General features: G+C 43.0%; 1 protein-coding gene and 1 long non-coding RNA gene across 2 annotated transcripts in view; one reads left to right on the forward strand and one right to left on the reverse strand.

Moving 5' to 3' along the window:
• LOC310710045 overlaps positions 1 to 12857 on the forward strand; it is a 98490-nt gene that overhangs the window by 79349 nt on the left and 6284 nt on the right. The gene's annotated exons all lie outside the window — the stretch shown is intronic.
• TACSTD2 (tumor associated calcium signal transducer 2) lies at positions 1316 to 3055 on the reverse strand. The gene has a single exon (XM_083509935.1). The coding sequence runs from the start codon at positions 2940 to 2942 to the stop codon at positions 2016 to 2018; it is 927 nt and encodes a 308-aa protein (XP_083366061.1). The 5' UTR covers positions 2943 to 3055; the 3' UTR covers positions 1316 to 2015.

The following is a 12857-nucleotide window of genomic DNA, read 5'->3' on the forward strand; positions in this document are numbered from 1 at the left end:
GCCATTGGATACATTGGCTACATTTACAATTCATAGTAAGTCACATGGCCAATAGTTTACCATGAACATTCAGATTACTTTAGTCCTCCCTGCTAGCAAGCAGGAGCACAATCCTTGGTTTAATGTTATGTCCAATCCAGGGATTGTGGTTTGTTTTGTGTATCAGGGGTGTTATTTGATCTTATCCAGAGATGCATACAAAGAATATATTCTAAAACAAAAATAAAATTCTGAACAAAATTCTGAACAAAATAAAATTCTGAACAAAATGTATAAACTGCAATTGGTGAGTAAATAGCAAACCTTGGCTTCAAATCATGGTCATGGTTTGTTTGGAACAAAACAAACGACAATCCCTGGTTTGGACAAAACACTAAACCAAGGTTCGTTGCTCCCACTTGCTTGTTGGGGGAGTGAAATAGGAGTATTCTGTATGTTCGTAACATTGCCACCCACGTTATGAAAACCATGGGCCCTAGGCATTTTTGGCTTATTTGATAACTCTGTCCCTGCTCAAAATAGACTTGACATCTGTTGTCAGAAAAAAGAAAAAATTAAGAGCAGGACCAAGTACAGATGTTCTCAACTATTCTGCAACCTTTCTGCAGAACATCTTAAAGAAGCTCTAAGATCACTTGGGTACCTCTGACTTGACAGCCTCTACAACGAAGGAACATTGTGCTTACAGCTATATGTGACTCACAGCTATATGGAGGAATGCTTGTTCATTCAGCAGCAGTGGTTACAGATTATGGTGCAAAGATTGTGGTGGCCTGTAACGACTACCATAGTTTGTAATGACAATTTTAATAGCTTGTAGTGACTTACTGCTTTGGGGGAGAGGCTTTGTGGCTAAGATGACCTATCTATAGTGTCACAATAGCATGAAAGATCCTATTTTGCCTGGACAAGTTAGTTAACAAGAGGAGTACACTCTATAGCATATGCAACTATGTTGTACTGAGTCATTTTAGGTCTATTAAAACAGTAGAGAGGTTTTCGGGGGTTTCTTGCCAGCTAGACTGTGATGGCAAAGATTAGATAGCAAGCAGTGCACTTACTACCAGCAGCTGCTGTCACCAGATGAAAACGGGTGATACTTTCCAAGAAATGGCAATGGCTGGCAATGGTTTGATTATATCACACCACCCAGTACATGACTGGCAAGTAGTTTTCCCAGAGCTGGAATTCAGCAAGGACAGAAAAAGCTTACCCCTACATTAAAACACCAGGAGATAGTTAAGGACCACAGGCAGCCTGATCTATGCTGGGAGGAAAAATCCTTTAGAATCACAGCATGAAACTTAGCAACAGATTAAAGTTAAGAAAATTTATTTCAATGAAGATTACATTATAAACACACACACAAACACACAGACACACACCAGTTCCATGGTAAACGCTGACATTTGTTCACAGAAGGTATTACTATTTTACAAAAGAAATATTTTAGATCAGAGACAAAAAACAATCAGGTTTAAATGGAAGAAGCGAACCTTTCCAACACTTTTAATAATAGAAAGTCCGTCTCAAATGCACAGACAGAACACACACACCTTAGCAGCATGGGCCAAAGAGAACAGGGCGGGGGATTGGGGGATAGCTACACATAAACACACCCCAAAAAGATGTAGAAATGCAGTTAAAATAAATTAAACTAACCGTGTAGCTACAGAACATTGTTTTCTTAAAAAACTACAGATCTGGAAAAGTTCAGGAGCGGGTACAGTACAGGGATTTTGTCCCTAACACATTGATATTCATCTCAAATTATTATTATTATTATCACATAGTACACTATAGTTAAAGGGAAATGCTAACTATATCCCAATCACTTTTCCAATCTGGAATTGTGGACGTTTTACAAAGCTGTTGTTTTTATCTTTGATTAAACATTAATTTAAAAAAGAAAACCAAGTGCCCTCCCCACCTTCAAAAGACATGGTAGCAATGTTGTCGTCTTCTTTCCATTCTGCCCATGTCAAAATCTTAGTTCTACAGTCAAATTAAGGCACTTATGCATGTTGTCCTCTTCGCATTTCTCCCATCTCTTTAATCTCAACCTTCTCATACTTGCCCGTCTTCCGCCTCCTGGTAACCACGAGCACAGTTATCCCAATAACAATGGCCAGGACTACCACCACCACCACTGCAATGATGCCCGCTGTCAGGCGCTGCATAGAGAACTCTGGTGGTTTGTCATCAACGTAGTATACTAGGATTTCTTCAATATCTAGAGGTTCGTCATTGACATAGAGACCAAACATATTATCGGGTGGGAAAATGGGTTTACCCTGGATGTCTTTTTCAAAGTAGTAAGCTACATCTGCAATGTCAACATCTCTGTAAGACTTGTCCGAAATGTTCTGCTTTAGGTCGATATGGATTAATGGCTCCTTGTACTCAACAGCTGTGATGAACTTCGGATGGAGCATATAGCGGTTTTCAATGAGCTGTCGGAAGCTGTTTGCCACTTCTGATTCAGACAAGGAAGTTTTTCGCTCTTTGTGCTTCATCTCAATGTAGATCCAGCTTGTTCTGACCAGCTCGTTGCACCTCATGTTGAGATCCCCCTTGTCCGTCCTCCTTACCCCAGCGCTGTTCACACACCAACAAGTATCTGTCTGATTGCACTGCCTGGCTTTGAAGAAGCCCATGGCATCACATTCTGGGTTATAAAGTCCATCGTTGTCCACAAACCCATGCTCGGGCCTGGGAAAACTTCTGCCTCTTTTGGTTTTTATTTCCGCCTTCAGCAGCAGACATTTTGGAGTCAGCGTTGAACAGTCCAGCCTCTGGTTCGAACCGCGTGCCGTACAGATGCAGCTGCCGGATTCCAAACTGCAAGACGCCAGGTTATTCGTTGAGCAAAAGCAGTCGTTCTGGGCGGCCGACGTGGCCACAAGCATCAACACCAGGGCAGCCCCAAAAGCAGACTCCATTGAGGATGAGCAAAAGAGGTCTTTAGGGAGAGACAGGGCAGCACAGCAGCCTGAAGACAAGACACATCCACAACAAGAGCCTCCCGGTTTCTGAGTGATAGGGCGGGACAGCTGCCTCTCTTTCTACCATCGGACCTGCCCAACCAGTCTGGCTGGTGACGCTCAAACAAAGCAGGTGTGTGGTGACACAGAAAACCCACAGACCAAGAGAGCTGCGCCTTCTTCAGTAGGGAGTGGCAGCAACTCTCTGCCTTCTCATACTTCCCTCCCCTCGGCCTCGCCTCCTGGTAATCACAAGTGAGGTAATTCCAGCAATAATGGCCAAGACTTCCACCACCACCACCTGCTTTTCTTTCCTCCCACTGAAGGAGGAAGCACATCATGCCAGAAACACAGAAACCAATACTACATTAAGCTCTTGCAAATAGAAACGTGCCTACCCCATGGGCCAAACTATGCATAAGTGCTGGGTTAGAGGCTACTGTGAGGCCAAGCCCAGTCAGCCTCCGTTCTGTTCAGCCCAGGAGGCCTACTAAACAGGGAAGACAAACAGTAGCTCCAGTGGTCAGTACTCATAGTAGACAGGAGGTAAAGTGAAAGAGATCACAGCCTCCAGAACACCCTCTTTTCTTTTCTTTTTTTTTTAGAATCCTCATTATGTGTCAAGTGATTCAAGATGTGTCAAGATGTAATGCTGAGCCATTTCCATGGATAATCCACCAGACTATGGTAAGAAAGACAGAGGGGGTGAGCAAACAATAGGACAGTTCTGGAAGCAGTGTTATACCTAAAATTTTTGGAATGCCCAAAGCAGCCAATCCCAACCTGGTCCTCTGTAGATTTTGTTGGGATGACAACTCCCATCACCAGCTACGGTAACTGCCTTCCTCTAATGTGGGTTTCACTGCCTTCTATCACTTTTTAAAAGTGTATACCTAATAAAATTCAATCATACAGTACACCAAAAGTGTGGATTGGAGTAGTTATGACTGGCCATAGCTCCCTATTTAAGTGTGCCCTGTGAGTGTCATATTGGGCTTTCCCTGTGTGTAATGTGTGAAGTGGCCATCATTTCACAATCAACTCTTAGGAAATGCTGTTCTCCATACCACTGATGTCTGTTGCTTTGACCCTCATGGAGAGGCCCTGTCCAGTCCTGAAATTACATCAGGAGAGCGGGATTAAGATTGAAAACAGCAGCACAAATAACTCTATATCAGCGAGGGGCATTCAGCCTTTGTTGACCAGGGTGCTCGCCAAGTGTTTTGGCCTACAACTCCCATCATCTCTGGGCAGCATGGCTGTAGTCACTGGGGCTAATGGGAGTTGTAGTTTCAACGCCTGGAGGGCACCATATTGGTACAGGCTGTTTTAACACAATAACATCCATTACAGTTTCTTCTTCTATTAGGTTTCAGGATTCTTTACCATTGTCCTCTGCTATGACCATCCAAACCTGCCCTCTGTACACATAAAACACATTACTCCAGGGACCCATAGGTCCATTTTTGTGTCAAACCACGAGGGCATGCGGCTTAAGCTAGTCTTTCCTGTAGGGTTCTTGTTGTCCAATACAATCTTCAAAATTGGTGTTATTGCACATCCTTGATGGGTTGGCTTTTCATCTCATTTTAAAACAAAACATGTTTCTGCTCCTTGTGGATGGTCACTGCATAACCTGCTCCTTTTGAAATGTTCGAAGCTTAGCCAATAAAAGACACAGTAACTTTCACTTGAGCTTTGCAAAGTTAAAAATACAATGATTAATATCATCAGGGAAGTTTCAGGAGGCATTTTGCAATCAAAACTCTGAGTAATTATTTCATAGGTGGCATTCTAGCAGACAGAGAGGCTAAGATCCCTACAGCAGGCATGTCTGGTTAAATAGTCATCCTCCCCCCCAAAGGAACCATGGAGACAGCAGCTTGGGTGGGGGCTACAGATCTCAAAGTGGTCAAAAAACACAATGAAAACTGCCACCCTTTGACTGCTGGGATCTCAAATGTGGGGCATGATTCAAAGAGCTGCATATGGACCTCCAGACATGCACTTTGGTTTTAAGCAGTTCCCTCCCATTCAGTTCTTCAGGGTCCTCCCAAACTGCTCCACACAAAGTTGGAGAAGCTCCTGCCTTTGGATTGGTCCCTACTGAACTTCCAACAGGGCTGGCTAGTCAAGGTTCCCACTTGCTCAGAGAAGCCCTGTCTGCATGTATTTGTATACACATATGCCCCCTTTTAAGCCTAATGCAAAATTCACAGCCCATATGTTAGGGGTGGGGAACTAGATCAGCTGACAGGCAATTATGTTCCTTGCTCCCCTGCAGGCCAAAGTTGACATGGCGAGATGACAAGGTGATAACTATAGGCTGTATACACACTAACCCGTTTATGGCGGAAAAATGTAGGTTTTTCTCAGTCGAGAATTACTCATGCTTATCCTCAACATGCTGTTTTCCACTTAGATTAAGTCCAAATTATTCTAGATCTTACCTCCCACAAGGATGGGCATGCTTACTTGATAAGCATCTCAAACCCTCCCCTTGGTTGGGCTATTCATGCCTTTTCCTCCATGCACATGCCCCAGATGACTGAAGAAGGAAGTGGCGATTGGCATCCTGGCATACGCCCACCCACAATGCCATTGGGCAGGTGTAGACGTGGGCACACACACCCCATTGCCAGGACTGCTGATGTCTGTTTTCACCTCTTTTCAAATGGACAAACTGCAGAACCAACCTGGAATGAGCTTTTATTTTTATTTTTTTGAAAGAAACCAGTTTCTCAGGAAGCCCCTTTCTAGGGTGCAGAAATATGCAGTAGATCTAGACTGTGTGTGGACTACATAGGGAAAAAAGTACCCAGGCTCCATTGATTCTAGAATAAAATAGTGCATGTACACCAAATTAAACACACACATGCACTCTTTAAGGCTGCAATGCCACTTATTTGGGAATGAAACCCACTGAACTCAATGGGATTCTGATTTCTAAGGGGTTTTTGCACTGTAAGAAAACCTGTCTTCCGCTTACCACTGTCACAACAACTCACCCAAGACCAAGTTTACACAACCACTGCAGAGGTGGTGGATGTGTGCTAAAGGCTGCTCTAACATGCTTTCTGTTGTGCACTGAGAAATCGCTAACAAAAGACTCTGCTCTTTCTTTTTTAAAGGCTCGGGGTAAAATACATATCCAGTTAATTCATAGAACTGACTCTGGCATATATTGGTTTGGGACGAAATATATCCAAAACCAGCTCTTGACTATCCTTCCATTTATCTTCCCCAGCTGTGTGCTCTCCAGAAATTTGGCCCACAATTCTCATCAACCCCAGTGAATATGCCCTCCAAAATGTATGGAGGGCACCAGCTGCCCTACTCATAGTTGCTGGAGCCACTGAAATCTTTCCGCAGGAGACGGCTCTTTCTATTATCCGTCTGGGTGTGTTTTTACATCACAGATACCAACATTCTCTGGAGAGTAGGTAGAAAATAGGGGTGGGGCCAGGAAATGCTAGGGGAATACCAGGCAAAGTCATTGGGGTTCTTCTGCTGATGAAAGGTGTCTAGGGAGTGACAGTAAAAAAAGAGGAGTAACCGGAAACAGCAGCCAGAGAGCTGAGAAGTAGGACAACAGGATCATTTCATACTTCATCAGAGATTTATTGCCATCAAAATGAGCCCCTGGACACAGGCCTGGTGTACTCACATAGCAGGATAAAGTGACAAACTGCTAAGGTGGCAGAACTGACTGCACCACTGCAAGCAAAAGGTCCTCTGTCTTCTTTAAAATAAAATAAAAAAGCCCTCCCTGCAAACAGAAACCTAGCACGTCATGGAGGAAAATTCGACCACAGTGCTGGTTTTCTATTTTGCACGGCACCCCCATCCACCAAGCATATATCCCACTGGATATATAGGAGGAATATGAGGAGGTACTTGTCTATTCTGCCACTTTGGCACTATAGCATAGTAATTAAATGACTGACTGCCATCAGGAAGTCCCCGGTTTGAGGAAGTCAATAGGTGGCCTTTAGAAGGCCACTCACTTCGTCATCAGCAGTTCCCTCACCTGTAGTATGGGGAAATAATTATAATGACTTACTTTTCAAGTTTGTTTCACCGATTGCAGGTTCATAATGCTTATGAAGTACCTTGAAAGCATTATGCAAATGTTGAGTATTATTATTTCTGAAGTACATATGGAGGCAAACAAGCCAAAGTCTAGAATATACCAACAGTACATCGCCAGCAGAAGAAAACAGATGGAAAAGGGTGGAGAGATCAGTCTTATTTCTTCCACAAATTTACCATGCAAAACACCAAGTGCTCTCAATGTCCAGGGCCTGTTAACATCTACTCCGGGGAGTTTTACACCCTTCAGAAGCCCGCTGTGATCTGTTTATAAGGCATTCAGGGTAAAGTTACTCACCTTCATAGCAATCCTGATGCCACATTTACATCTTCAGTGAGATGTCCAGTGCAAGGTCTACAGAACCATCGTGGGACCAGTTTCAGCTGCTGGGGTCAGATGACATGACGGAGCAAACAACATGTTCCCTTGATTCTTGCCCCTCTTAGTTTATCAAATCTTCCCAAGGGGGGTGGCCAGGGGGATCTAGGGGGTGGTCAATGCAATTTTGCAGGAGATAGTAGCCCTGGTCATCTTGAAACCCAGGTACTCCTGAAAAAGCACTGCCTGGACCTCTTGGTTTCTGAGAAGAACTGCCTGATCATAAATACCGATACTGGAGGAAAGCTGATTGAGAGGGCTATGGTGCAACAATGGCAAATGGTGTTTCATCTAAGAGTAGCTTGGCCCGCTCTAATTTGGGTTCAGGCCTGACTGTGGAACTGAATCAGCCCTGGCCGGATGGTTGGCCTTTATTGGAAGAAAGTGAGGGTGAGTGTCGCACTGTTATTCTTACTCAGTATCTTAGTGATATTTGATGCCATTGCTCCTGGTATCCTTATGAGCCAGCTAAGGGCTAGTCCACACTTCTACTTGTCCTGTTCCTAGAAAGCACAGGTCCAAGCGGTTTTCTGCTTGACCTGCACTTTCTAGACACAAATCCAAGTGATTTTGTCTTTGCCCCACCACTTCCCCCTGGGAAACTCACTCTTTAGTGCTAAATTGGATCAAACAGCAATCCACAGAAAATCTGATTGCTGTTTATTCCGATTCTGCGCTAAAGATCAGGTTCCCCCAGGCAAAAGCAATGGGGCAAACAGAGGCGTCGATAAGCCCTAGTGAGATGGGTATAGGAGGCAGTTTTACAGTGGTTCTGATCCTATCACCAGGATCAGAGAATAGCACTGTCTGTCTGTCTTTTGGCACCATCTTTACAGCGCCTGCTGGAGATCTTCTTTCAACAAGCCTTTAAGTGGAGATATGTATGCCAGCTTGCATCTGCATTCAAACTATTTTTAAGCACTTTATATATAAAATTAAATGTTTGGGTTGCTAGTCCTACTCAGAGTAGGCCTATTAAAATTCATGAATCTAAGACAGCCACGTTCATTAACTTCAATGAGTCTCCAAAGACCAGCATTGGAAACAAACCTTCCTTCCTTTTTATATGTGGAACTGTTTTTAATAGCTTTTACACTTTTTTGTGGTTTGTCACTGTTTTGTTTTATAATTGTGTATTTTATTGTTGTAACCCTTCCTGGGCCTTTGTGGTACAGAGTGGATAAGAATTCATATAAATAAGTAAAGTATTTGCAACAATATCACACTGTTCTTTCTATGGGGTTTCCCCAGGGTGTGCTCTTAACTGAATCCACACATGGCAGGGCTCACTGTAAACGCTTTCCAAATTGTTTTAACCATGCAGCTTGTCAGTATGTGTGCAATTTATCTTATTCTGGCTTAACAAGTCCAGATCCATATATCTACTTTTACAAGAGTGGGTGAAGTCGAGAAGTGAATGAGATGGCTTGGTCTCCATTCTGCTTCCTTTTTACAAGTCACTCAGCAACTAGTGAGAACCATAATTAATTGGAAGATGCAATTGGCTTGGTAAATACATCTCATTCTACATGAATCCTGGATAATACTATACTTTGGACTCAATCCAATCCTGAACTATGATTAGGCAAGCCTAATTCGTTTTTACAAACTCTCCTATGAAAGAATAATCCATGGAAGACACTACCATTTAAGAGCCCATTATAATACAGAGGACTTGCTGATGGGTGTTTACTACAGGCTTGGCACATCCATACATCATCTGAATCAAAATGCCAACTCGTATTTTCTCAAATATCAAGCTTCTGCCTGGAAACAACCACAGTGGTCAAGAACATGCGGCTCAGTGGTGCAAATCTCACCTAGGACACACTAAGGGTGGAGTTTAATCAGAGCAGATGCATAGAATTCATTGAACAGCATAAGTTAGGTTCATTAATTCTAAGCAACACTTAAGTGAAAGATCACCCTAAGTATTAAAAAACTTGACATACCTGGGTCTTGCTTTAGCCCTTAAAAAGAACTGGTAGGATTTTGCCCTACAAACAACACCATTTTATCTCCAGAAAGCTCCTTTTCAAAATAAATTTCTGCTAAAAAACATAGAGACTTTTCTCACTTACATTATCTGATGGAGAACACAAAGCTAAGGGACAACACATCAGGATTATTTCTAATAGATGAATCCCATCCATCAGAAGGCTTTGCCACTGAGTTCTGTGGGATTTCCTCCTAGGTAACTGTGCACTGGCTTGCAGCCTAAATAACTCTGAAGCATTGGTCCAGTACAGGCACCCCCAGAATGCAACCTTCCAGATGTTTTGGCCTACAACTCCCATGATCCCTAGCTAACAGGACCAGAGGTCAGGGATGATGGGAATTGTAGTCCAAAACATCTGGAGGGCCAAAGGTTGGGAATATCTGGTCCAGTAGCTGGGTATGAACTGCTAATCACCCTTAAACTCTGTATCCTTGACTTTTCCACCTTTCTTTAATGCTATTTTGAAACCCAAGACAGTTCCTGTCCCAGACTATTGGCGTAACAAGCTCTGGGTGCATGCGTGAGTGGCATACCATGCCACACGTTAGCATCAAGCTGCTGGAAAACGCAAGGGCTGGCATGGGGAAGAACCTTCACACAGAAGGTCTCTTGGCCTTTTTGTGCTGCCATGTTAAGTGCAGGATGAAGCTGCAGTGCTGTGGCTTCCAGCCTGGAAGAGGAACAGAAGAACTCATCTCACTAGTCACCACCACCCCACAAACACACCTATTTAGATTTAATGCAACCAGCTACCACTCCTCACTATGCCTACTACCCAGGATTTGAGTAAATGTTACTACACATCTGATCATTTGCTTGTTGTTACTGAACTTCTGATCTACTATTCAGCTGAATGTCCCAAAAGCGACAGTCACTGAACCACTTTTCTTGCCTCCCATCTTCCTGCGTCTCACCTCCATTAGGTCAGAGGCTTATAAAGTGAGTCAGGGCGGTTTGGATGACTTCCTGCTTATTACACGCCTTATCTTTTCCGGCCTCTTTATCTTTTGACACACTGATGCCAAGCTTATGTAAGCCTTTTATTACTGAGTTAAGAGACTAGTGCTGTGAATTTTGACCAGCTTAATTACTGTGAGTGAGCAAGCCTATTACTGGGCAACTGAGTGAACAAAAAACAAAAACACCTATGTCCCCTGATGGCTGGGAATCTCTCCCCAGTCTTTGGATGGCGACCTCCTTCTAAGGGGAGGGTCAGCGAAACAGTTTGAAGCTCATTTTGCAGCCTGAATTTTAGTTAGAACCTAACAGAACTCGGGTGCAGCCTTGAATTTGCTGAGGTCCAAATTTTCTGTTTTGTAGATACAGCTGTGGAATGCCCTCCCATCAGATGTCAAACAGATAAACAACTACAGTGGTACCTTGGGTTACAGATGCTTCAGGTTACAGACTCTGCTAACCCAGAAATAGTACCTCGGGTTAAGAACTTTGCTTCAGGGTGAGAACAAAAATCGTGCGGTGGCGGCGCGGCGGCAGGCTCCATTAGCTAAAGTGGTACCTCAGGTTAAGAACAGTTTCAGGTTAAGAACGGACCTCTAGAACAAATTAAGTTCTTAACCCGAGGTACCACTGTATTTGACTTTTAGAAGACATCTAAAGGCAGTCCTGTTCAGGGAAGTGTTTAATGGTTGATGTTTCATTGTGTTTTTAATATTTTGCTGGGTGACACCGAGTCAGATGGGTGTTTGTTTTATTCATTATTATTATTAGCAGAAATAAGAGGGGTAGAATCAAGTAGCTGCAATCACTGGTAAAATGCTAACTACTTCAGCACTTTACTGTTGTAGTTCTAGAAAGAGCATTTCTGTCCATATAAGCCTCCACATTGGGTGAAAGATTCATGAACTGCAAGAGTTTGGACTATATGGCACCTTCCAACTATGATTCCATGTAGGTACTAGTAATTGAAAAGCCAAAAGTATTTCAATGTTGGGTTAACTGGGACATTACTATAAATTAAGGAGTCACTCCTTTAAATTAGTTGTCACATAGCTCCCTCTGCTGGCTTCATCCAGGTTTCAACCACAGCTAATTTCAGCCATTGTAATATTTACACAAAATTTTAATCCCCCCCCCCCCCGAAAAAAGAAATTGGTAGGAAAATAAAAATAGCCTGAACTTGCTCACTGGTGCCAGAATGTATGGTTCTAAGAAGTGATAATTCTCATCTTCAGATGTTGTAAAATAAAGATGTCATACGGTTTATTTTGCTTTGCAAAATAAAGCCCTTGCAAAGAGATACTGCAAACAGCCTGCTCATAATTGTTTAGGAACTGATTCTTTTCCTGTGTCAGAGAGGGCTAAATGCTGTAACGACGGAGTCTTTATTAGGGGTGTGCAAACAATTCAGGTAACTCCCAAATGAAGAACCAAAGTGGGGCTGCTTCAGGAAGATTCTGGGCTTGTCTGAGCCAAAGGGGCATCTCTTCAGTGTATCCTGAACAGAGGACTGATGAAACACTTCAGAGATTGAGATGTTAAACTATGGCATTGTGTCTCCAGAAACTGAAGCATTTTCCCCAAGGGTTGACATAACACCAGGATGTGGAGAGCTCTTTTGTGACAGACACGCCTAACTTGAAATCAGAGGGAATTATTATACCAAGGCTCTCCAATCACAGTGCTTTGGTGAAGGGATGTCAAATTTATCTCCTTGCTCCTTTCTGTCTTGTGGTCTTTGCTTGAAATTTTGCAGGTTACTTTCCATGGGGCAATTTTTTGATGTGTGCTGTTTCCATTAAAAACCATTGCACACCAAACCAAGTGGTTGCAATGTATAGTTCTCCTCCACAAAAATCAACTTTAAATGTGCCTACCACAAAGCCCCCTGGCACTATTTGTCTGCGACTGGGCAGTTTCTTACAGGAGGGGCACCTTTCCCAAACTGTAAAATGGTTTCCCCCTTTCAGAAAAACCACTGGAGTGATCCTTACGCAATTTAGCAGCATACATTCCTTCAGAAGAGTCTGTCATACCTGTAGATTTCATCCAATCCCCCCCCCCCCAAAAAAACTATAGATGTTTCTCTTTTTAAAAAAAATCTATCAAATTGTAAAGGTGCCCAGCACAAAACATCCCTGACCAATTTTTCTGATTTGGCAGGCTATATGCACGCTGGAGGGGCTACTTTGCCTAAAGATGTTATCTAATTCCGTCAAAAGAAAAGGAGAAAAAAATCCTCAGCCACTTTTGATTAACGATAGGGGGACTTAAGCTTCATTTTTCTAAAGCAAATGTGGACCCAGAACTCACTCAGACAAACAATGAAGCAGTCCAATTTCCAAATAAATGCCAAATCAGGATGAAAACCAAATTTTGTGGCTGGTTCAAAACCTTAATATTTACACACAATGAACAAGCAACAAAGTCTGCCTGGCTTTTTGAC

This window comes from Podarcis liolepis, assembly GCF_965112155.1.
Source record: "Podarcis liolepis genome assembly, chromosome: 6".
NCBI classification, from domain to species: domain Eukaryota; kingdom Metazoa; phylum Chordata; class Lepidosauria; order Squamata; family Lacertidae; genus Podarcis; species Podarcis liolepis.